The sequence below is a fragment of the Trichoderma aggressivum genome (assembly GCF_033847375.1).
Source record: "Trichoderma aggressivum f. europaeum strain CBS 100526 chromosome Unknown scaffold_065, whole genome shotgun sequence".
Taxonomy (NCBI): Eukaryota; Fungi; Ascomycota; class Sordariomycetes; order Hypocreales; family Hypocreaceae; genus Trichoderma; species Trichoderma aggressivum.
This window is the reverse complement of record NW_026946431.1, coordinates 1-23,238: the sequence shown is the minus strand read 5'-3', so window position 1 is coordinate 23,238 and position 23,238 is coordinate 1. Positions and strand designations below refer to the sequence as shown.

The following is a 23,238-nucleotide window of genomic DNA, read 5'->3' as shown; positions in this document are numbered from 1 at the left end:
AATCAAGGTTGTGGGATGCCGCTTCCCTCCCCTCCATCATCGGTCTATATAAACTTGATCCATCCCCCCTTCATCTCCCAAACTTCTCTTCTTCATCACAATCTCGCAAAACAATCTCAGATCTTCATCTCAACTTTAAATCTTCACACTCAAACAACAACCAACAACCACCAACCAATCACAATGGATTCCATCAAGCAGGGCGCCAACTACGTCGGTGAGAAGGTCCAGCAGGCCACCTCTGGTGCCTCCAAGGAGACCAACAAGCAGGTCGCCAAGGACAGCAACGCCCCCGTTGGCACTCGGTAAGATTCTCTCTCTCTTCTCTGCCTCAATCAACGGAACAACAGCTAACAATGTGTGCTCTACAGTGCTTCCGCTGCCAAGGATGCTCTCGGTGACAAGGTTGACGAGTCCAAGCATGACGCCAAGGGCGAGGCCCACAAGGAGGCCATCTAGATGGACTGAGTGAGAGGGAACGATGACGACAACACTTTTGCTTTACCCCGTCTTGAGAGACAAATAGTCGATACCCCCTATGAGAACTCAATAATACAACCTTATTCGGCCTATTCTGCCTTTCCTTTGCTGATTCATCGTGACTGCTTGTGATTGTATCATTTTCTCTGCTACTTTTGTTAAATTCATGCTACTTGCATCATGCCAGATCCAATTTTGCAGTATTCCAACACGCTGGAGAAGGTACAGCGCTCTCCCATTTAGATACTGATCCTCAACATCTCAGAAACATACCGTCGCTCAGAGCTTCTTCCTAGTCTGCGTCGCCGCCCGTCGAACAGCAAAAGCATTGGAAATGTCACGAATCGAATACACAACCGCAAACAGCGGGATAAAGACCCACAGCATGTTGAAGAAGACCAAGTACACCCACAAGTACATGAAGTTGCTGCCGTCGAGGTTGATGTTGCCGGTGAGCCACTCAGGGCAGAAAGTCATGAAACCTGGTACATCCATTAGCCGCCGCGCCTTTGCAATTTGTTCGTACTATCCCATATTTACACACCTCCGTAGAGCTCGCAAGTCGCCAAGACAATCATCCAGATGCTGGCCTTGGGGTTCTTCTTGGCAAGCAGATAGCAGATGTACACAGCCAGGGGGCCATCAAAGAAGACGGTCAAAAGCTCAAGACTAATCACGCCCTGTAGAACGATTCCAACCCCCACGGTTAGCCAAGAACAACAGTCCACAACAGCGAAGAAACTCGTTCAAGAAGAAGAAACGCACCAAGTCGGCTCCCGCCCATCTCTTATCCGCCCTCGCATACACCATCCACAGCTGCGCAAAGGGATTATCCCCGCCACTCTGCGGCCCGTAGACGCGCTCGTTCTCGTAGCCCAGGAAGTTGTACGGCGTGGGCACCAGGTCGGCCAGCTTGTCGCCCAGCTCGGTCGCGGGGAGGTACGAGAAGAAGCAGTGGTAGAGGAAGCTGCCCTCGAGGATGAAGTGGCAGAGCGCGTCGGCGAGGTGCCAGATGAAGAGGAAGCGGACGGTGCCGGTGGTGGAGGCGCGGGGGAGGGCGATGTGGGAGACGGAGTAGGCGACGAAGACGATGGCGAGGGTGGAGAGGAGGGAGATGATTGTGGTTTGGTCGAAGAGGTCGGGCGGGAGGGAGGATTGGACGGCCATTTTTGGGGTGTTTGTTTGTTTTGTTGTTTTCTTTGGTTGGTTGTGTCGTTTGTCGAAGATACAAGTAGGATTTCTGGGTAGAGTAGTCAATGGAAGTTTTGAAGATGTCGGTGTTGTTGATGTTGATGCTTGTAATTTCAATGGCAGAGTCAATTCCTCGTGCTGAAGGAAGAAGAAAACACAGCAAGTGACACACACACCCAATGGAAGTGAGATGTTGACAGAGTAATCTCCTTCCGAGCTTTGCTGAGCCTTGGACAAGGAGCCCGTTCTTTATTAGCGTGGGGTCGCAAGATTTTAGACAGCCATTGTGGGGGTGGGGTCGGTCTTATTGCAACGAGGCTTCATCTCAGACTTGCATCAAGTGCTTATACCGTCTTGTTGCTTCGTATATTGCTTTTTCATTTTTAATTTTTAATTTCGTATGTTTGCCTAGGTACATAATAAATCCCCAACATTGTTAAACTTGGTTAAACTCCGTCAGACCCTTGACCTCTATAGTCAAAAAAACACCAATACACCCCCGTGCAAGTTTTCTCGCCTCAGGCGTCCCACTCCTTGAATCCCTTCTGCTTCTGTCTCGTGTTCCATCCCAGCTTCCCACTGATGCTGTTGATCCAATCCTCGCTCCTGCGTCCTTCTGTCTGGACCGACGCAAACGGGTATCTGCTCGCGCTGACAGTCACGTAGTCTCCCGGGCCCAGCTCCACGCGCTCTCGCCCGTCAAAGCTGGCCCACGAGGCCGTCCTGGCGTTGTAGGGGACGCCGACTCTCAAAACGATGGTGTCGGGCAGGATGATGGGCCGGAATGACAGCGTGTGGGCGCAGATGGATGTAACAAGCATGACGGGATTTTCAGGGTGACACAAGGAGCCGCCGGCAGCGAGATTATAAGCCGTCGAGCCAGTTGGTGTAGACACACAAATGCCATCCGCGAGCACCGAAGTAAAGTGCTCGTCATCTCCAAAAATTTCCGTATATGACATTGCTACAAAAAAAAAGGGGGGGATTGTGTGGTTAGAAATGTCTCTCTGCGGCGGTTGGCAGACAAGAACTACTTACTTGGGTTTGGTCCTCGATCAACCACGAGTTCATTCAGAATCTCAAATGTCCCCTCCGGCCGATGAGTCCGCTCATCTTCATTCTCCTCTCCAATCAGCTCCTCCACCAGATCCCGCTTATGATGCAACTCGTTGCCGTCCTCCTCAGACTCCGAGTCGGGCGTCTTCCTCTTCACGCTCCTCATGACGGTGCACTCAAAGCGAAGCCTCAAGCTCACCGTCACGCCCTTTGAAAACGCCGAGTTGAGGATTGGCTTGAAGTCTTCAAAGTCAAACTTGGTCAGGAACCCCAGGCTCCCCAGCGCAAAGCTCAACACGGGCGGCACGATCCTTTGGAAGAGCCAGCTCGCGTACAGAACCGTGCCGTCGCCCCCGAGAGTGATGACAAAGTCAAACTGGTGAGGCCGTGTCCTGCACATGCCTTCGTCCCAGTACCTCAGACGTTTCTGGATATCGTCTCGGGCGGTGTCCTCGTCCACGCCGCCCTCTTTAGCATAGTCGTGGGCCAAGTCATCGACCAACTTGCCCACATCAAACTTCTTATTAGTCTTGAGAATCTTCTCCACGTACACGACATACTTGACGTCTCTCTCCTTGCTGAGCAGCCACTGCGCCAGAGCTCTCGTGTTGATGATCAAGTCCGAGTCGTGGATCTTTGTCAGGAGAAAGATGCACTTGACCCGGAAGCGGATGCGCATGCTGCTCAGCCGTCTGCTCAGCTCGCGAACACCCCACGCCATGTCGCTCAGCTGCTTCTTGGTCAACATGCGGCTATGGAGGTTTTCGTCTTGCTGCTGAGTGAGATCCGTCTCGGAATCGGTCTTGGTCATCTCCTTGGTCCAGACCTTCTGGTCAACCTGCCCAAGGCCAGCATCGTCATCGTCCTCGAAGCAATCCGTGTCCACGACCACTCGGGATTTCTGCCGGGGTTTCTGCTCGGGGGCGGGGCTCTTCCGATCAACGACTTTGTCCATCCTCTTCTCGCCGCTAATGTCCTCCGCTCCATCGTGGTGGCTCGTGTATATCGGATGCGCATGGTGGAGGTTGCGGCTGGGTGAGCTCGCAGCCGAGCTCCCTCTGGACCGCCGCTGGTCCTCGATCAACTGATGGACAACGCATTCAGCACGTCGGCCCGGCGGGATGCGCTTTGTCTGAGGGACAGGAGCCTCGGACGTGACAAGTGAGCTCTTCCTCCTGTATGGACTTCCCGAATCAAAGGTGACCTGATCGTCATCAGCACACGGGCTTGCTTACGCAGAATAGCAATCATCGTTTGGCTAGAGAAAGAAACGAAAACACAACTGACCTCGACAGCTCCATCGTCCTCGTCACTCCCATTAAGACTCCCCTCTTCAAACGTAATGTGCCTTTGCGGCTTCGGTCGCCCGTCTTGCCCGTCTTGCTTGTCGTCCTCGCAGTCCCAGCCCATGATGTAATAGCTGAGTGGGTTATCGCGGGGTCGTGCCGCGGCCCATGTGCATCAGGCGCCGTGTTACAGTACAAAAGAGCTGCTGGATCTCGGCCCAACCTGCACTGCGTCGGAGTAGATGTAGATGTACCTTGGATGTAGATAGCAGTGGTGGTTGGAGCTGTGTATCGTCTGCCAATTGAATGGAATGGATGGCAATCGAGGGTTTGAATTTGTCAGAATTAAGCTGAACCATCTCGGACGATCGACGGGAGCAAAGCATGCTTTCACGCATTGCCACATGGCCTGGTGCTAAATCGAGATGGTGGGGAATAGAGTTCCCGTCAAGCTCGGCCTTGGTTTGGTGATCCTTCTCATGAGAATGGCTTCACGATGTGGGTGCAACTGCTGCTGTTCATCTCAATAAGTAGCACAATCATGTGATGAGAGGTTTACTCTCTGTTGAATATCAATTACCCAACGTCCTAGGTATCTAGAGCATCAAGTACCTACCTCAGACGCAGAGTTGGTGATCTAATCCAGATGACGTCAAAACTTGAAGTGCCGAAAGTGATTAGTAGTAGTGTCAGCTAAACCCGAGTCTTCATCGCGAGTATCGTCCGATTTACGTTCCTATATCAGAGACCAGACCTTCCCTCCCAAGATCTCGGTTGCATTGAGATTGACAAGGTTGAAATAGGTAGCTTTTATATCATAACCCACAGCCAATCCATGAATGTGCACTCATTCAAGCAGTCTCCAGGGTAGGTGGGAGTGGCGCACTCTCGAGTACCCATGTAGATACCTTAGTACCTAGGTACCTATGAATGTCATCACAAGCTGTAATCCCAGAGTACATGGCAGTATATCCGATGCAGCTATCGGGACCATGCACACTTTATAGTTCAACTCTCCTGCGCAGATAAAAAGGCTGAATACTAAGTGATACCTAGTCAAAGTCAACTTACACGCACGAGAAATGGTTATCAACTCGCTGATAGAACAGAACAAGTGGGGTCGGGCGGGGAGCCTCAACCGCATCCAAACTCTCCCACGATCTCAAAAACCCAAAACATCACATACGCCAATTGAGCATCGGTCAATAGCCATATATCCATCAAGGCCGTTCATATACGGTCACAGGTAGTAAGAAATCACAGCCCACCGCAATGAAGCACCTCATCCTGGTCGGAGCCTGTTACTTGGACACCATTCTAAGGCAAGTCACGAAAACTGCCCTCATCTACAGCATGAGCATATACCATCACATTCTAACACTCACCAAAACAGCGTGCCCCATTATCCACAAGAAGACGCAAAGCAACGAGCCTCGAGCCTTGAAATCCGGCGAGGAGGCAATTGCCCCAACTCGCTCGAGGTGCTCCAGCAGCTTGTCGGGCCGCAAGATGCCCTTCGCATGTACTTGGTGTCACCACTTCCGAGCAAATCATCGCTCGCTACGCAGCATATCAAGGAGTCCTTTGGTGAGTCGTCGCCCGTGGGCTTCCGGCACTGCCTTTACCGAGAGACGCACACCCAAGCAGCCAGCAGTTACATCTTTCGTAGCAAGCAGACGGGAAGCCGTACCATCATAAACTACAATGACCTACCAGAAATGACAGTTGACGAGTTCGAGGCCGTTGTGCGGAGATTCAATCCTAGCGATGAGACCTGGTGGCACTTTGAAGTGAGTCCCAGTCCAGCTCAAAGGCGAAAAACCACAACACACTCCCTGCTGCCTTGTGAAAGCTGCGCCCGCGAATGGCCGTGTCGAGCGAGGCACGCCACAGCATCTGATCCTTCGACACCCTTTTCAACAATCCTTGTCTGACAATTCTAGCTCAGGGCCGCATACCCAATACTACGTTAGAGTGCGTCCGCAGGCTGCGTGATAAGCTGCCAAACGCACAAATCAGCGTCGAAGTCGAGAAGCCGGGCAGAGACGGGCTTCGAGAACTCGCAGCCGAGGCCAACGTGGTCTTCTATTCCAGATCCTGGGCAGAGGTACGTAACATTGCGCCATGGGATGGAAGCGGAACAAGTGGCTTCGGCAGCCCCAACCAACTTCGTATGCGAGGGGGGGGTCGCAAGCCCAACCGCCAAAGGCTAGGAAGAAGAAGAGGAGGAGGAAGAGGAAGAAAATGATGAAAAGAATAAAGCGGACAAAGCCAGAAAAGGCATGCAAAAGGCTGAGAGATTAATGTGCATAGAGCTGCGGTCATGGGTCTGCCGAATCGTGTCTCGTGGACGAGCAACGACGACGGGAAGCGTAAGCGTGCCCTTCTTCCAAACGCCCTGCTGCGAATCTATTTTGCCTAATGTTGTTTTGCCGCTGATTCGGACATGGTCAACTCATATAGCAGCAGTAGGTCCCTTGCTCTACTCGTATGCACTTGGGGTGCGGAGGGAGCCGCCATGTGCCAGTCGCCTGAGCAGATCGTCCACTGTCCCGTCGAAAGCCGTGACAAGTCCATTTCGGTCGTTGAGTAGGTTACCCCAGCGCGAGGTCTCTCTTTGTTCGGGTGCCCCATGCCGCCCTCCCCATTTGGCTCGACGGCATCGCACCCTCAAGCCTTGGACTAGTTTTTTGCGAGTGCTCGTAGCACGGAGCTTTCGAGGCACTGCAGCAGCTGACACGTCCTTGCCATTAGCTCGGTGGGAGCGGGTGACAGCTTCGTCGCGGGAATGCTCTACAGCCTGGTCTGTCGCGACAGAAGCTGGGATGTAAGCCACGGGCTGAGATTCGCCGTGCACCTGGCCACGACAAAGGTCCAAAGGGAAGGGTTTCAGGGGCTCGGCGCACATGTCCACGACTGGCTAGTAGGCAATGCGTCCTGATCGCTTCGTTCAATTCAGCATTCGGCTCAGCCCTCGCACCGTGATGAAAACAAACCAGCATGCGGGTCGGAGCCGCCTGTTGACTGACCAGGCCAGGGAAGCGGCCAAAGATGTTCTGTACCTAGAAATGCGCGGCCCTGAGGTACAAGTAGCGTTCGCGCCAATGCTAGCAGTCTTTCCTGGGTGGGCGGAGGCGAAAACAAAGACGAGAGAGAGGGGAGTTTGGCTACTGCACCCAGTTCAGGACTAGGTGATATTTAACGCGCAACGCACAAGGATTACGAGTATGTACTCGCACGGGCAAGTCTGTACGAGTAGGTACTCGTGCAATATCACCAACAAAAAGTTGTACTTGTGTGAGCACACAGAGCACGCCGTACTTGGCAACAATCGACATGGTGGCCTGTCAGACAACCAGCAAGCCCGTGTGCTGTTCTAGCAATCCTCTCAAGGCCGGAGGGTTGTCTGTTTTGATGCTCCAAGGAAGGGGGTAAGGAGCGGTGAAACCGTTTGGTGTGTAAGAGCAGAGGATGAGCCCGTCAGGTGGAGAGTGAAAACGGAGTCAACTGAGGGAAAAGACCATGTATGATACGCCATTGGCCCGTGAGGCTTTGCAGCATCTCAATGCAATATCCGACGCCCAGCAAAAGAGGACGCAAAAAAAGGGCAAAGGCGACAGTGACAGCGAGGGGTCCTAGAAAGGGCCGGTGATTAATTGTGGGCAGACGATCATGGCTGCTGTGTCTCGACTCTCTGGCCTCGGTGGAGACTGGCGTCGAGCAGCTTGCAAATCGCCTGTGAGGCAAGGCAAGTAAACCCCCATCTCTTAAATCGCTAGTCCGTGCATATCATACCAGGTTGCATACGCAAACAAGCGGCTGGTCACCAACCTAAGGGTGATTTTCGTCCCCTTCCCCTCCTCTCCACCGCCGTGCGTCTTGAGGGAAAAGAGAGAGAGAGAGAGAGAGAGAGAACAGAAAAGACGGTTACCGTCAATGGCCAGTGCTCGACGTGCATACTCGCACTTGTATGTACAATGGACGCGGGCGGGCGGTCCTGTTGCCCTCGAATTCAGACGGGACTGATAAAAAGAGGAATCATGATGCCACCACTTGCAATATCAGTGCTCCTTACACGAGCTGCCGTTCCGGACTCCCAATATAGAGTACGAGTACGGGTAGCTATTATCGCGCGAGTTGGTGGTGCTCGTAAGCCAAGGATTTCCGACTCTTAGGTCCGCGAAAGGGGTCAAAAGGTCAACCCGGCTGGGAAGCTTTAGCTGATGAAATTACTGAAAATGTCTGTCACCAGGCTGGCGCTTAAGGTAAATGTCGTGACTGTACGAGTACTCCGTACACCTGTTGGAGGGGAGATATGAAAAGGGTGGTGGATGAGACACAAAGGATCGGGAAGCTATATCGGGAACACCAGCCCGTAGCTCAAGTGTTAAAGGCACACCCGTTGGGGAAAGGGACGTTCAGCCAAGGCTAAAATGAACCAAAGCCAGATCATTCCCTGTTAATGCCTAGCGAATGGGTGAAGGATCAAAGGACCAGCAAAAGCCCAACATCTACCCACGTCAAAACGCGCTGTTTCGGCCGTTTCTGCGCTGCCTACTCCATACACACGGCAAAGTTGTATACGGGCTGCCGCGCAGGCTGCTATCGCCGCCATGTCCCAAGGAGGGAGCTGCAGTGATCTGTAGCCTATTGCGGGCGTCAAGTGAAACGAACAAATCAGGATCAAAGGCCAGGTCGGGAGGGTGGCGAATACTTGGCTGAGGGGGGCGTCGTTTTAGAATTCAATGATGGGGGCGCCTCTTGTTTAATTGCTAGGCTGCGGCCGAATCTTGATCCAACATTCCAACCAAGCAACTTGTACTCGTACTGTAATGCAGCTGGCAGGGAGTCCTCGTACGATAGCAGATTCGCCGCCGCTGCCGTTGATGGAGCCTCGATGCAGAGAAATGATACCTGTAGCAAATACTGGTTGCTGGCTTGATTCGACGCCTAACTTTTCCTCCCCTCCTTTTCTTCCTGTTGGACCTGGCCCTGAAGAGAGCCTGTGCCCAAGATGGGGAAATGGCCAACAACAACATGTCAGCAAAAACACAGCTACAAAGGAAGCACCAAGAGCATGCTGACGCTCTGCTGTTCCCCTTGCACAGGTCCATCATCAGGGGGGGGGGGGCTTAAAAACGAAAATCCGAATTCCAGAGTCAAGTGATGCAATAAAATGTAATAGTATCATGCATCTTAGAGAGGTCGATCGCCGCAAGCCGTTCGACGCCGAGGGAAGGTGGGATGTCGGAAGGCATCCGGCGCCAAGGCGGTAGCTGAGTGACACAGAGGCTCCGTCGAGGCCTGCTTGTACTCGTACTACAACAAATGCCAGTGGACGGATCCAATCTGATGTTTCCTAGCGCTCCATGCTGGTACCAAATAATCAAAGGACTGCTGTTGCTCCTCCTTGGTAAGCTGCTGGCCACTAGGTGAATTATCAATGTGCCCGTTCGTCGAAACCGACAAAGGATGATACAGATTGCCAGTGAATTTCTCCCAGGGCCCTGTTCACCTTATTCCCAGCATTCCTTGTGATATTACGCGCTCCGTCAAATGGGAAAGCATAGGGGTTGCCTCGGGGCGTAATATGCGTGTAATGGGCCTAATGTCAAATGCCACTCTAAATGGCAGGATCAGCACCTGACGTTCCATTGGCCCATTGACTTGTTTCCACGTTGGGGCCAATAGATAGCGGGCACTCTATCATATGCGACAGCCTACGCCATGATAAAATTCGCGGCCCTCAAGTCCGGAACATTAGGTGTCGAACGAGGCTCAACATGCAACTCCACTAATTCATCCCCGACTTTTCAGTCGGAGCTACTGTACTCCATAGTATGGTACGAAGTACAGTAGGTAGAACAGCACCATGACAACCGTGTGGCGTTGGGAATTTTTGGCCAGGGTGCCAGGATCCAGGTTGTATGCCTGTACGAAGTACGAGTAAGACAGGCCAAAGTGCACATGCACAGGCTAGATGGACATACTGTAGTGCCGTATGGGTAGGCAGTCTAGTACATACTTCGTACGAGTACCTCAAAGGACGACGGGGGCAGTTGAGCAATGGACCACTAGTCGGCGTCCCCAGGTTAGACGCCTTGGCCTGCTGGTAGGTTGTATGGATTTGCCAGCAGGCTTTGGTCTCCAGCATCTCTTCATACCTAACACGAGCCAAGTCCTGTGCTGGCCCTGCGGTATTGGTTTTGGTAAGGCGTTGCTGTTGGTGTGGGGGGCCAGCCGCCTGCGACAGACTCGGCTCGACAAGCCCCTACTTGTAATACCTCCCACATATTGACACAGACAAAAGTAGGTGGCGTCTTGCCTTTGGTTGCTATGAACCAACCGCTTGCCGCGTCATGGTAGCCATGTACGAGTATGTGGAAAGCTGCCAACGCCAACAGTACAAGACCAGACACTACTTTGAGTAATGACCCTGGGGCGGTCGTAAATTTCGCGGCGTGTTTCTCCGTGGACATGTATCTGAGAGCCAAGCACGAATTGCTTGTACGGATCCAGCCTTACTATCAGCAGGCTACCGGGCGTGAATGGTCGGGTCATCAAGTAGCCCTACCCTCGCATTTCGTCGCACCCCTTCACATGGCTCTACCGCTCCTCTTTCATTCTGCCGAATTATTCTCTCAGCTCACGTGCAGGAGAAACGCTATTAGTAGTAGTCCAGTCTGTGGAGGCTGTAGGGTAGTAATGAGGCGTCACCTTGGCCGGAGTCGGTGAATTTGGTTGCATGGCGAAAGCCAGAGATGCAATATGCCAGCAAAAGGGGGGGGACGCGGAACTTTGGGTCCGTCTGCAGAGTGATATGCGCCACTGCAGTCGTCACATTGGTCGTGCCAACGCGTGCAACCATGTGAAAAAACAGCAATCTGCCGTAAAAGACGAATGTCGTGCGCTGCCAGTGCAGGTGAGATTTTTGTGGTGGTGGATAAAGTTCTCGGCGATAGCCTATACATAACTAGTGGATGGCGTACGGGCAGTATGAGAAGCCATCCGCAATCGATATCTCACGAGGCAGTAAGTTGCTGGTATGATATCCATCACTTCGCATCGTGTTAGCCAAATTGCGCCGCGTGGAACACCGAATGATGCCCTGGGCTTTTGCAACTCAGCTCCGTCCTGACCACTTCTGGTGGCGGTAGTGGTACATGTAGCGTCGGCTGCCGGGGGTTGGGTTGGGCGACAACTGCGTCGTTTGGGGAGAATTAACGTCCAAGTGCTCGTTGTCAGACAGGTCTGTCTTGGTTCGGATAGTCCAACTAGGGTAGGCAAGGATGTGGAACTTTGAGCAATAAAGTTGTCCTGGTTGAAACATGGCTGCGTGGGACATTGACGCCCGCATTGGGCTGTAACGTGTGGAAGAGGCCTGCAGCAAGAGTTAAAAGCCATGCCAAGCAACTTGCTAGCAGTGCTAGGTTATTGAGGCACTGGTAGCCGAGGGGCCAGCATTGGTCCCAGGGTCATGATCACCACGGCCGGCGAAGCTTGCTCAAAAGGGCGTGCGGCGTTCAGGCATGTCTGAAGTACTCCGTACCAATGGCGAGGGAGGAAACCCGTACCAGAGCGCATTCGTGTGCCGAGACAAACAATCAAACAGGAAGCCTCTCTGGCCTGGTGCGCCACCGATGACGGCTGAAAGGTTATGCGGCGACCAACGCATTTGCCGGGAGGCTCAGTCTGGACCTGGCCAAAGTGGGCGAGTGACGCCGATCATCGTATTGTCGAGGGAGCAGCGAAAAAAGGGGGCTCATTCTCTGGCGCCGTCGCCATTCGCTGCAACCCCACAAGTGCGACAAGGACACGGCCCGCCAGGTCACGGCGCCAGTGGATCAAGAGCCGTCCGAGCATTTGCAAGTCACCGGAGGCTTGAGTGGGACAATCGCGGCGGGGGGTTCGGTTCAAGCCTTCAAGGTATGGAGGGCCTCAATGCTGGTAGTGCTGTAGTGCTCCGTCCTTGCCCTTGGCGCCATTATCCTGGCCAGTGCAGCCGGGTCCCCGAAGATTGACGAAGGAGGATTGCCCTGACCTGAGCAGATACGGAGCAGCAAATCTAAGCTCCCTGCCAGGGCGTCAAGCGATCACATGACGGGCGTCGTCCGCCTCGGGAACTGGGGCAGAAGATGGGCGACTGCCTCGCGAAGCTGCGTTCAGCTACTCGTACATCCCACAGGTTTGTACGATGGTTACTAGGTGCTGCAAGTAAATGCTCGTAATAGTAGTAGTATAGCAGACGCCGGAAAGCGAGAAACGAAAGGCGAGAAAGGTGGAAATAGGCTGGCCTGTGATCGGCTGTCCCTCTAGCTCTTTTGGCATGAAACCGCTGGGTGTCTCGTCGAGCGCCAGAACAAATATGACTCAAGACGTGCGTCGCAGACAAAGTCGACCGATGCTAAATGCAAACGACCGGAATTCTCCCCAGTAATCCAGCAACCTGAACCATCCATGCCAGCGGCAGCTTTTCGCGTGGCCATTAGTACAGGTAGCACCAAGTAGGTAGTTTAGTAGCACTCACGTCGGTACGAGGACGGAGTGCTGTGCCTCCCCTTACCACCCCCTGTATTTGCTCCAGGCCCATCTCCGTAGGCTGTCCTGTCGAAGGGCAGCCGTCTCCATCAGCCATGGTCCCATTTCAGGATATGATCAATGGTCAGAAAGCCAAGTCTAGCACAAGCAGATGCGCCAGGGGCCTCGACATGACCTGTGCTGGGGGGGGCTTCCGGACTTGGCTGCTGTGCAGGACGGGGCTTGCTTGTGCTCTTGGTTCTAATAGGACCCGGGCTCTGACCAGGACCTGCAAGGCGTCACATGTTGGTTGGTCGGTCTTGAACAAGCAACCGGTTGAGATTAATCAAGGCTCTCGCTGGCCCTGGAGCTGATGGTGGCGCAACGGAGAAGGATTGCATGGGGCAGACGAGCGAAAGTGTAGGTACAGTAGCACTGCTAGCACGGGTACAACCACAGTACTCCGTACAGGCTGGCACAGGTGCGAGCCGACCGCAGTCAGCCATGCAGGCGGTCCAAAGCGACAAGCATTGGATGGCGCTCTAGAAAGCGTCCAGTCAGTGTGAAAGCCGCCAACACGCTACTGAACCTGGACAGCCAGCGCTGTGGAGCAAATGCTGATGTCTGGTGCTGTTTTGTTTTCCAGCCTGGAAGCCAGCGGTGCTAGTTCCTGTCCGGTAGCGTGGCAGTGGCACAAAGGGGCGCAAAGAGGCACCGGCGGCGACCAGGTGGTATCCAATGATTGGGGTGGGCGAGCTGTGAAGGCTGAGCGGCGATAATGTTGGACGAGTCTCTCTGGACGGGTACCCGTGGTTAAGAAAGCTGAGGCATCGTGTATATACCAAACTGCTTACAGGCGTCTTGTGGCTCAACCCAGCTGTCATTTTGCATGCTTTCACCGCCTAGGCTCCGTACTTGGTTGACTTGGCCCAACCGAGTTTCACCAGCGCTCTGCTTGCAGAGATAGCTGCACTTGATACTTTATGGTATCCGTGGGCTTGTGCAAAGCGGCCTACGTATATGCTAAGATTGCTAGCTAGTACGAGTACTGCTGGGCTGGAATTGTGGTCCGGCATTTCACAGTTGAGGTATTCAGCTGGCGGGCTTAGCACAGGTTTTCTCTCCTCATACGTACTACGAAAGGTCCCCATCTCTAGCAAACTCGCGCACAGTGCATTTTAAAAAGCGCCCTTTGCTAGGTGCTAAAGCATCAGGTTGATACGAGTATAGCGGCTGAAAATCAGTGCCTGGGGAGGTACCATTGTAGCATCGGGGGGAAGCAGGACATCTCCGGTGCTCCTTGCTCTCGTCTTGTTGGGATGTGTGAACTGCATGTTTTACAAAGGTATTACATGGACGCCCCCTAGTATGAGTGCTGGTGTGCAATGCTTGCCCGCTGACCTCGATCCGTCTTTGTAGTGTTGGTCGACATGAATTGATGTCTTAGGTCCAGATGCTGTACGAGGCAATACCTATAGTAGGCAATACCTCCTACTGGCAGTGCTGGCATGTCGATCGGCCAAGCTGTTGCACACAATTACATGTACAAGTAGGTACGATAGCAGCATAATCAATGTCCTGATGCTCTGGAGACTGCCGAAATTGGCAAGAGAAACGAGCCCAACCAATTGATCCGTTTCGATGCCAACCCGCGACAGGAAAGGCACCAAATGGTCCTGGATAAGGCAACACTTGGAGGCGCACCACAGTGCCACGTAGTATGCGGCACGACTGTATACTCGCAATACTCCGCAGTCGCAGCATGGGTACGAGTATAGCCCAGACCGGTAGGCGGAGTGTCGGGTCTTTGGCCTTTTGGATTTGAACCGTCTTCAGGTGACTCCGGCAGGGGCGCTTCGTCTCTCGGCAAAGCCTCACGCTGCTCTAAGTTGTTCTGGTACTAGTAGCGCTGGCATAATCGCTCGCCTGATGAAGCATCAGCAGTCCGCCGCTCACTCTCCACCATTGCCATTGAGGGGGCCTCGAAGTACTACTATACTCGTATATTGGGCCGCTCTCGCCTGCATCAGATTCCTCTTGAAGCATCAATTGTACGACGGTATAATAGAGCCTACCTGTACCAAGGTAGCTTCCCTGGCGCACCGGGCCAACATGTACGAATACTGTGTAGTACCTGGCCTGGATGCGCGGATGACAAGTCTGGTTTCTTTTCGGGCCATGGGGCTAATTCCGCCAAAATCCTGACCTTGGCCTTGATGACACTCTTTTCCTTGTCGGGCTGAGCAACAGGGCGGGCCTCAATCAGTGCTGTGCCATTACTCGTACCTTTCATGTTCCCCTACTTGCAGCACCCTGTGACTGTTTGCGGTACAGCGTCGGTCGGGGCCACGATGGTAGGAATAACAGCATGTACGAAGTCGAGACTGGGTAATATCGTGCAAGGTAGTACAGGTATCGTAATCTTTGAACTTTTGAATGTTAGTAGTATCAGATACTTGGTAGTTGCTTGAAGTTGGCAGTCATCATTGTCAATTGTCCTACCATGACTTCCATGTTGCCTTGCACGCATCAAGGGGCCTACTAAGGAGGTACCTCTTACTAGGCGACAACCTACATGTATACCTTAGTACCTGTACTGTACTGCACAGTGTCAGTGCGGAGCTCCCCGTCGCTACAAGTGTTGCGGTACCAAAACTGGGTCAGGGTGAACGTACATGTGCCTTCCGAGGTGTCCTATTCCGTACCTGCTTGCACAGGTTGGCAGGGCCGGTGGCGATTTGGTGCTGCACTCTGCTGCTAAATTGCAACTCCACGCAGCCGCAGCTTACCTACCGTACTGTACATGTTGCGGTACGAATAGTGGACATGGATTGACCTGTGTGAGCCCTCCATCCCGAGATTTTGCCCAAGTACATGTACTCGGACGGCTGCCGTTTGATACGCGAACGCGAATTAGCGGGGCTCCATGCCGCCTTGCTCTTTCCGCATTGTTGCCGCCCTCTGAGAGTGTGAGGGTGAGGGTGAGGGTGAGGGTGAGAGTGAGGGAGGCGCTGTCGGGTGTCTTGCCTGTACGGTTTGATTGCGGAGCACGAGACGATGAAATGCATCTTTGCTGCCCCTTTGATGCGCGACGTGGGACTTTGCCCATCTCCCTGGCGTCTTCGTATTACCGCCATTACAGTACAAGTACGGTATTTCCTTACGAAGAATTGCAAAGAAGAGCAGCGACTGTCTCCCTCAGACACCAGACGAGTGCATGTGCATGTGCAAGCGCGAAGCTACAGCATGTATGAGTACAGTAGGCGCTCAGCAGCAGCAGCAGCAGCAGCAGCATCTGCATCGCAAATCGGCATTGGCTCCAACATGGCCATCGGCAAAATTACAGCACTGTGGCAGCTCCAGGCACGACAACGACAACGAGGCCCATGAGACCCAATGGGCATCCGCTTGCTGTGCAAGCCACACAGCTAGCACAACAGCTGGTGGGCTGGCGTCATTCACTTGTCTTACATTTATGGCAGATATGGAGCACGGTGGTAAGCGGCTGGACGGAAGGGACCGCTAATATGATGAGGTCGGCACAAATGCTGGCCAGTCGTTAACGACCGATGAACTAGCGATGAGATCTGTCTCCTCTTTGCAACCCGCTCGTTCGTGTCTCTGGATAGACTAACGCCACGCAGTCTCTCGGCCGTGCTCCATTCCCAGACTCTGGCGCAAAACGAACCGCCGCCTGGGGGTGTCCGCATCAGCCCAAGTAAGGGTTCCGGCAATGTGGGGATGTCAATCACTCTGTCTGGACCGTTGATGTGCATCTTCGACTCCGTCCGTGTGGGTGAGATTTGTGGACAGCCTCTCTGCAAGACTCACCACACTATTTTGGAACACCACGCCACGTCGCTAGTGGGGCTAGAGGAGCATTCCAAGGCCAAGGGACGGCTTTGCGAAAGGGCCCGTGAGCTGGGGATGAGGCGTGCCGCTTTCTTCTGCACGCCCTGCCGGCTCTCATCTTTTGCTCCAGCAAAGCTACCACGGACACTCCGGTCTCCCTATGGCCGATGCTGGTTGGCTAAGCTGACAGGATGCCACTACCTGGACCCCCTTGGGTGGGAATCAAATCCTTCGCCATCCCTTCCATGAAGCGACCGAAAGATGGCCCTGCGGGGGGGCTACCTCTTTCTTCTCTACCACTTCTTGTCTGCAACCTTTATGCTTCAGCGTGGGGCTGCAGGGATTTAGCACTGGCGCTCTCCTCGTGAGCCTGCGGCTTGCCCTGGCATCCAGCACGGCGGTGCGAGCACGGAGCCCAAGTGGTTGTTGTTTCGACCCAAGCGTCGGAAGCATCCCTGCTTCAGGTCTGTTCTTGTTGGCGCCCTGCTAACCAAGTCCTCGTGCTACCTAGTTGGTAATATCATATGTCAGCCCTGCTTAGGATCTTGCCGGCTGTTTGTGTTCCCTGCTGGGCGCCATGTACAAAACTTGGACGAGAACCCCCATACATGTATACATGTATCTCGTACACGCAGAACCCGCTACTACTGCTCCGTACTATCAGAATCAAAACCTGTAGTGCTTCTGCTTTGGCCTGTGTCCACTCACGATGCCACAAGTCGTTTACAGTGCGCCGGGAGTATCGCTGCCTTGGGCCGGCGACTTGTTCGTACAAGGGCCCAGAGTCCCATTACTCGAACATGTTTGCTACCCGCATTCAAAGGTATTTTCGCATCTCTGAATAGTCCGAAGTCACGCCTAACCATGCAAATCTTGGTATGCGGCACGGTGACATGAACTTTTGGAGCCTCCAATCTCGCCAGGGCAGCCATCCCTCGACCAAGATGGCTTACCGGTATGCGAGCACCGAGTACCGCCGCAAGAGACCCGAAGGTATCCTGAGTTTGGTGGGGACTCTATGCGTCGCTCGCAAGCAAGCGTGGGAGTTGGGATGGCTTCACCCAAGTATCCGCAAGGTACATGCATCCCAGTACCTTGGTACAGTCACGCTTGTCAGAGGCCAGATTCTCACAGACACGCAAACGCAATGCTCCATCTTTCTCCTTCTGAGGGCTCGCACTATTGTCTCCGGCACGGCCGCCGCTCCAGAGCGATGACTATCCATGGCTAATGTGCGCCCCATTCCCAATTTTTTTTCTTCGTTTCCTTCTCGTTCTACTCTCCCGGCTGGAGCTCTGGTCCGTCCGATGAGACATCCTTGCACCACCCCTTGCCTCGCCCCGTATGACGTACCGGCCAAGGAACGGAGAAGGCATGTACAAGTATGTCGGCTCGCAGTCTGTGTTCCAACCCCGACCGGCCATGTCTTGGATGGTGTCAAGGGCCTGTGCATGTCCCAGTATGCATGTACTAAGGGAAAGACAATCCTGGATCTGGATACCTACTCCCTGTGCACTGGCTAGCACGCCTTGGCTCAATCTCCATGCAACCCGCCCGTTTGCCTGTGCCGTCGTCATACCAAAAAAGAAACGTCGCCTACTGCTACGGCCGGAGGAGTGCCACACTAATTACACTAGGCGCTCTGTACCGTTGTCTCGTTGGCCCACTTCCAGATCCATGGTCGGTTGGATCTGGTTCGGACTACTACTAGTCGTAGTACGACTGCGTACCAAGCCCATGCACTTATTCCCTGGTCGTGATTTACCCTTTGAACCATCCCTACTTGGGCCTGTCGTTAATGCCACTCTGATCCCTCGAACGATACTTGTACACCCCCCTTGGGAACCGTCCCATTCTTATTAACTGTTAGCATTTCGAGTTTGTATTAATAGTTTCGTTTTCGTTCTCCCCCGGACCGTGGTGTTCACCTATATCATACTCGGCTATCCTTCCTCTCACTTTGATGCTCATCAACATTTCTCACCCAACAACATCTCTGCAATACAAATAAACTCAACGCCATCATACTCCCGCGAGCAAACACAACGGCCCTGGACATTTATATCACCAGCACTTACTATCCGTCCACGTCCAACATATCCAATCCGTTATCAAGACGATGCAGTCATACTTTGGGGAGCCGATGGCTTCTCAAGCCTCCCTATCAACTCGCTGGAATAGATACTGCGAGAACCTTTATATCAAACCATCTCGAGGCCCGACTACACAACATGCGGGTATGGCCATGCGAGTCGTCAAGCCTTCCAGCGCCAACAACAGCCCTCGATCGTCCGCTGCAAAGTCAAGGAGACGCACAATTGTAAACGACTCTCAGACTTCTCAGACGGCGAGAAGGCAGCAACAAGTCCTAGACTACCTCTCAGGATCTCAGCTATCTCAACCAGTTCTACCGGGGAGCCAACGACGGCCTGTCAGCTGGCATCCATCGATGAATATGCAATCACCCCAAGATGAATACCTACAGACTCCCTCTTTTGACTGGCTACCTTCGACCATGCAACATGCCCAGTACACAAACTACCATTCAACATCTCAGCCATCTCCGCCAATGGTCTCTTACTCAAACAACACTTCACCATCACCAACTTTCTCTCCGCCGTCACCCACTTATATGGGTGCCGAGACCATGACCACTCAGCCAGTCGATGAGTGGCAGTTGGCGGCATGCTATCCCAACATGAACGATGATCGATTTGCAATGTCGACATTGAACAGTGCTGTTGATGCATACAGCCTGGGATACATCGAGACTTCTCCACCTACTCCTTCCTCCTACATTCCCACCCAGCCACTACAAACGGCTGTTCCTGAAGCAGCCATCCAAGTGCTGGACGAACCAGAAGAGGAGGGAGAAATCCTTATTGGCATGGGGCTTTACGATACTCCCGGTAAATATGAAGAGGACCCACATCTGAACAACTACCGGTCTACTGTATCGTCTCTCCTTGGATCCTCGGTCCGACCTCGAGAGCCTACTGGCAAGGGCCTGAAACTGGAGGAGACTTGGGAGCCTCCAAAGTCTGATAATGAGGAGGATGAAGAAGAAGAAGAAGAGGAGGAGGAAGACGAAGACGATAATTAATTTCCGGAGAAGGATACGACATTATGATGCATCACGGATACTTGACGGATTTGAAGAAAAAGATAATGACTTGTATTGTTTTACATGGGCGAGCATTGGGTGCCACGAGGGTTTTCAGAGGCTTCTGATATGGAGTTTGGTGCTTTTGTTCGCCTAGCTCTGGACGAGCTTGGACGGCGATATTTTGGGATCAGCGAAAAAATACCCCAGGACAAGGATTGGGTATGGGATATTGAGGATAGCGCATGTACATAGAACACACAAAGTTAGTGCTCTCGGGTGGCTCACGCCAAACAAATGCTATGGAAGATTAATACCAGAGAAGAAGACAAGCGAGTGACGTATAACATGTTGAAAAGACTCATCACTTGGGACATGTGGTAAGTGACCAAGCCCGCCGAGGTACTAGCATTGGCCCCGTAGGTACCTGTGTTGGTGTAGCGCTACTAGCGGCAGGCACTGTTGCGAGCATGTACCCGTACTACGGCAGGTACCTCTGAGACAATGCTCAGCCCCACTATCAAGGAGCAACCGGATGGTTCTGAGCAGCCGACGTGTACTGGTATGTACTCATAACTCTCCTGTTTCTGCTCCGCGTGGATATAATGTACCCGAGAGATTCTATAAATATGATCCGGGAAGCACAGCAAGGTCAAAATAAGAAAAAAGCCAGCAAAAAGCAACGAGAAAACAAAAAAATAGAAAAACAACGAGCATCAGCAAGCGAAGCTAAACCTCACAGACCCCTGTCAAACATGTGTCGGTGGGGTAATCCAGGGTGGAGTCCTGTGCATTCTGGAAGGTTGTAGGGGCGCCTGCTGACTGGCCAAAAATTTCCATTTTTCTCCTTTGCTTTTTTTTTGTTTTTTTTCTCCTTCCCCTTGAACTCCAAGAGCGTGGGCCCCCTCCTCTCCCCTCTCCCATTACTCTTTCTTTCTCTTTCCTCCCCCACCCCACACGATTTTTTTTTTGCTGCTGCTGCCCGTTGCCCCCTTTTGGTATAACCACGCCCCATCTCCTACCCTCCCCTTTCATCCGGGTTCGGCAGTTTGCACACCCCCTCCCTTTTTTTTAAATTTTATTTTGGCCTCTTTTTTTTTTTGTTCTCTTTCTCGCTGCGGGTTTTCCCACTTTTTGCTTTTTTCTTGTCCCTTATTTTTAGTGCGGGTGGTTTTGATCCGTGCGTTTTCGATGTGGGAGAGCTTTTTTGAAGGTGATACAGTGCAGTGCAGTACAGTACGTACCTGTGTCTTCTACTGCTGATGATGCTTGTAGGTGCTTACAGGGAGATATGCGGTACATTTTACGAGCTCGAAAGGTCTTGGTACCCGGGTACTTAACTTATCTCTGGCTCTTTGATTTTTACCACCTGTGCCCCTCCAAGCTTGAATTTACAGGAACAGGTAGATGCTGTAATGCAGAGGCGGGTGGACGAAACCGTTGGGGACAACCCAGAGACATGTTCCACGTTGGGAGCACGGAGTACTTCGTTGCGGCTTCAGCGGATGGGATCGTGGGTATTCGGCTCCCCTTTTTTCTTCTTGTTTGTTTTTGGGCATATCGTATATTCCACTGGGGCGAGATTGAGTCACAGAGCAGCTGAAGCTTTGGCTGTGCTTGAGAAAAGTGCCCCCCTCAACCCCCTTCTCATACGTAATCTGTGGCTGCTTGCTTGGGGGATTGACATTGCTGCTAGTAGAATGGGGCTGCTCTTCGCACTCGTAGAATTGATGCTTTTTAGTGGGAAAGAAAAAGACAAGCGGACCAACAAGAGCACAACTACGCTAACTGACCTGCAATACGGAGACCAGCCGAGTTGTTAAAACTGCGGTCCGCATGTACTCGTACTCCCAGCTTAACAAGCCTACCTAACTTCTCTGTTGCCCCGCGGGCCCGTTTCGCCGAGTGCCATGGAGAATGAGCTAGCCAGCCTCTCTTCTTCTTTTTCTCTCTCTCTTTCTTGGTGGGTTTTTTTGGTGGGCGGCTTGGGCGGTAAAGCTATGTGGCAAGGTACCTAGTGCGCAGGAGAATTTTCTTTCCTTTTCTTTTACTTGCTCCTCCTCTTTGATTATGCGGTTCCTCAGGCGAGACGGATTGTCTGGTCTGGACTTTTTTTTCTTCGTGCCGGTAATTGTGCCATTTGGCGCTCTGCAGGCATCCCTGGGCTGCATCCATTAGCGGGCCAGGCAAGGGTTTTTCTTCTTCTCCTCTTGCGTCTCTCTTCATTCTTTCTGCCTCTTTGTTTTCCGTCGCAGGTGGGGGTTTGCTTGTGAGGTGGTATGCCGGGCCGTCGTGGTGAGAGATTTGAGGTTGCCTTGCCTGAAGGATTGCTGTTCCATATTGTTCGGACCAAAGCCCGAGGGTGCCGAGTTTTTTGCGTGCTACCTGCTGTACATGTACTTGACGTACGAGTAAGTGAGCTGAATGCCGGGCATAACTCGTACGGGGCGCAGTATTACGGAGTAGACAGACCCTAGTAACTTTTGTTCTCTGGCTGCTGTGACGGAGCACATTGATCCTGACGAGATTGGGATTGGGACTGTATTGGAAAGTAACGAGGCGTACAGCACGACGGGTTTGTTGCGTTCCCCCCCCCCGGTGCTCTGGAGCCTTGCCGGTGGTTTTGTGTCACCACTTACCTGCATTATCCGTCTGCTTACTTGAACCTTGAAACCCCCCGAGTTTTCCTCTGCAGCTGACAGATTTGACGGATATTAGTCCTTTGTGTCCCGTAGACATCGGTCGTCCTGCCTTTTCCTGGTTCTTGCAGCATGACCCTGCGTTTTACATGGACAGCCGTCTGCACTGCACTGGTGGCTCTCCCTAGGTTGGTAGTAGCAAGTGATTGTGCTCGTACAGCTCGGATGCCGGAAGGGAAAATGCCTCTTCTGCAAATGTACGCAGCAGTACATGCTTCTACTTGTAACGTGCAGAAAAGTGACGGTGCTAACTGCTGATGATGCGCTACTTTGGCGCTCTCCGTTGCCGACCTTTTGCCCTCTTTGATTTCTTCTCCCTTTTCTTCGTGTCCCCCTCCCCGCCGATACTGCAGCCGTATCAAGTGTGATATGCGAGACGGGCTGTTGGGGCCGCAATTGGTCGTCGCCGATGATGGCTGAGTGATGTGATGCGATGGCTCTCACTTCACTTACCTTGCATGTGCCTGGCTGCTAGGCCTAGTACTTGTTCTGGTACTACGATTCCGACACGAGTACGAAGCCTGGTTATTGCAGTGCTTCTTGCACCCAACATGGCCATCTCCGGGCGGGAAGCTGAAGATCAGGATCCGTTGGGTAGACGTCATGGCCAGCCGAGCCGAGCAATGTACTCGTATGCCCATACTGTACTTGTATAGACACGAAGGCTGGAAAAGGAGCGGTTGTTCTTCGAGTGGGCCTCGAGGACTGCCCTTTGGCTTTCTTCTCCCTCTTTTGTTACCTAGTATGAACCCATAGTTTAAATGAACTGGATTTCTGCTAGTATTTCAAAGAGGAAACTCGTCACCGGCGTGCAAGGGAATGAAATTTCTTTCCACGCACGGGGTCATGAAAATTGGTGCTTTTTCGGTTTTTTTTCTTCTCTCTTTCGCTTCTGCGGACCCGTCGTCGCCTCTTTGTTTAGCTCTCTTCTTCCCCATCGAATGGTGCTTTATACCCAGGGTTGTAAATTAGTATTTAGTATTTAGTTACTAATTTAGTATTAGTATTAGTATTTAGTATTTTTAGTATTAGTTACTAAAAAATTAGTATTTGG

At 52.6% G+C, this 23,238-nt stretch overlaps 6 protein-coding genes across 6 annotated transcripts; 3 read left to right on the top strand and 3 right to left on the bottom strand.

Annotated features, from left to right (window-relative positions):
• Positions 1–183: 183 nt before the first annotated feature.
• On the top strand, positions 184–459 carry Triagg1_10085 (uncharacterized protein; the record flags this gene model as incomplete). The annotated part of the gene is made up of 2 exons (XM_062894117.1): positions 184–305; positions 372–459. 2 exons carry the CDS (start codon positions 184–186, stop codon positions 457–459), a joined length of 210 nt encoding a protein of 69 aa, XP_062750924.1.
• Positions 460–759: 300 nt separating this feature from the next.
• Triagg1_10084 (uncharacterized protein) lies at positions 760–1,647 on the bottom strand (the record flags this gene model as incomplete). The annotated part of the gene is made up of 3 exons (XM_062894116.1): positions 760–962; positions 1,025–1,160; positions 1,246–1,647. 3 exons carry the CDS (start codon positions 1,645–1,647, stop codon positions 760–762), a joined length of 741 nt encoding a protein of 246 aa, XP_062750923.1.
• A 542-nt stretch (positions 1,648–2,189) lies between these two features.
• On the bottom strand, positions 2,190–4,137 carry Triagg1_10083 (uncharacterized protein; the record flags this gene model as incomplete). The annotated part of the gene is made up of 3 exons (XM_062894115.1): positions 2,190–2,635; positions 2,710–3,931; positions 4,015–4,137. The coding sequence occupies 3 exons, from the start codon at positions 4,135–4,137 to the stop codon at positions 2,190–2,192; spliced, it is 1,791 nt and encodes a 596-aa protein (XP_062750922.1).
• A 958-nt stretch (positions 4,138–5,095) lies between these two features.
• On the top strand, positions 5,096–6,389 carry Triagg1_10082 (uncharacterized protein; the record flags this gene model as incomplete). Its single annotated transcript, XM_062894114.1, has 4 exons — positions 5,096–5,214; positions 5,407–5,803; positions 5,962–6,120; positions 6,327–6,389. 4 exons carry the CDS (start codon positions 5,096–5,098, stop codon positions 6,387–6,389), a joined length of 738 nt encoding a protein of 245 aa, XP_062750921.1.
• Positions 6,390–6,495: 106 nt separating this feature from the next.
• Positions 6,496–6,921, bottom strand: Triagg1_10081 (uncharacterized protein; the record flags this gene model as incomplete). The annotated part of the gene is made up of 1 exon (XM_062894113.1): positions 6,496–6,921. The coding sequence occupies one exon, from the start codon at positions 6,919–6,921 to the stop codon at positions 6,496–6,498; it is 426 nt and encodes a 141-aa protein (XP_062750920.1).
• Positions 6,922–18,501: 11,580 nt separating this feature from the next.
• On the top strand, positions 18,502–19,485 carry Triagg1_10080 (uncharacterized protein; the record flags this gene model as incomplete). Its single annotated transcript, XM_062894112.1, has 1 exon — positions 18,502–19,485. The coding sequence occupies one exon, from the start codon at positions 18,502–18,504 to the stop codon at positions 19,483–19,485; it is 984 nt and encodes a 327-aa protein (XP_062750919.1).
• Between the last annotated feature and the right edge of the window lie 3,753 nt (positions 19,486–23,238).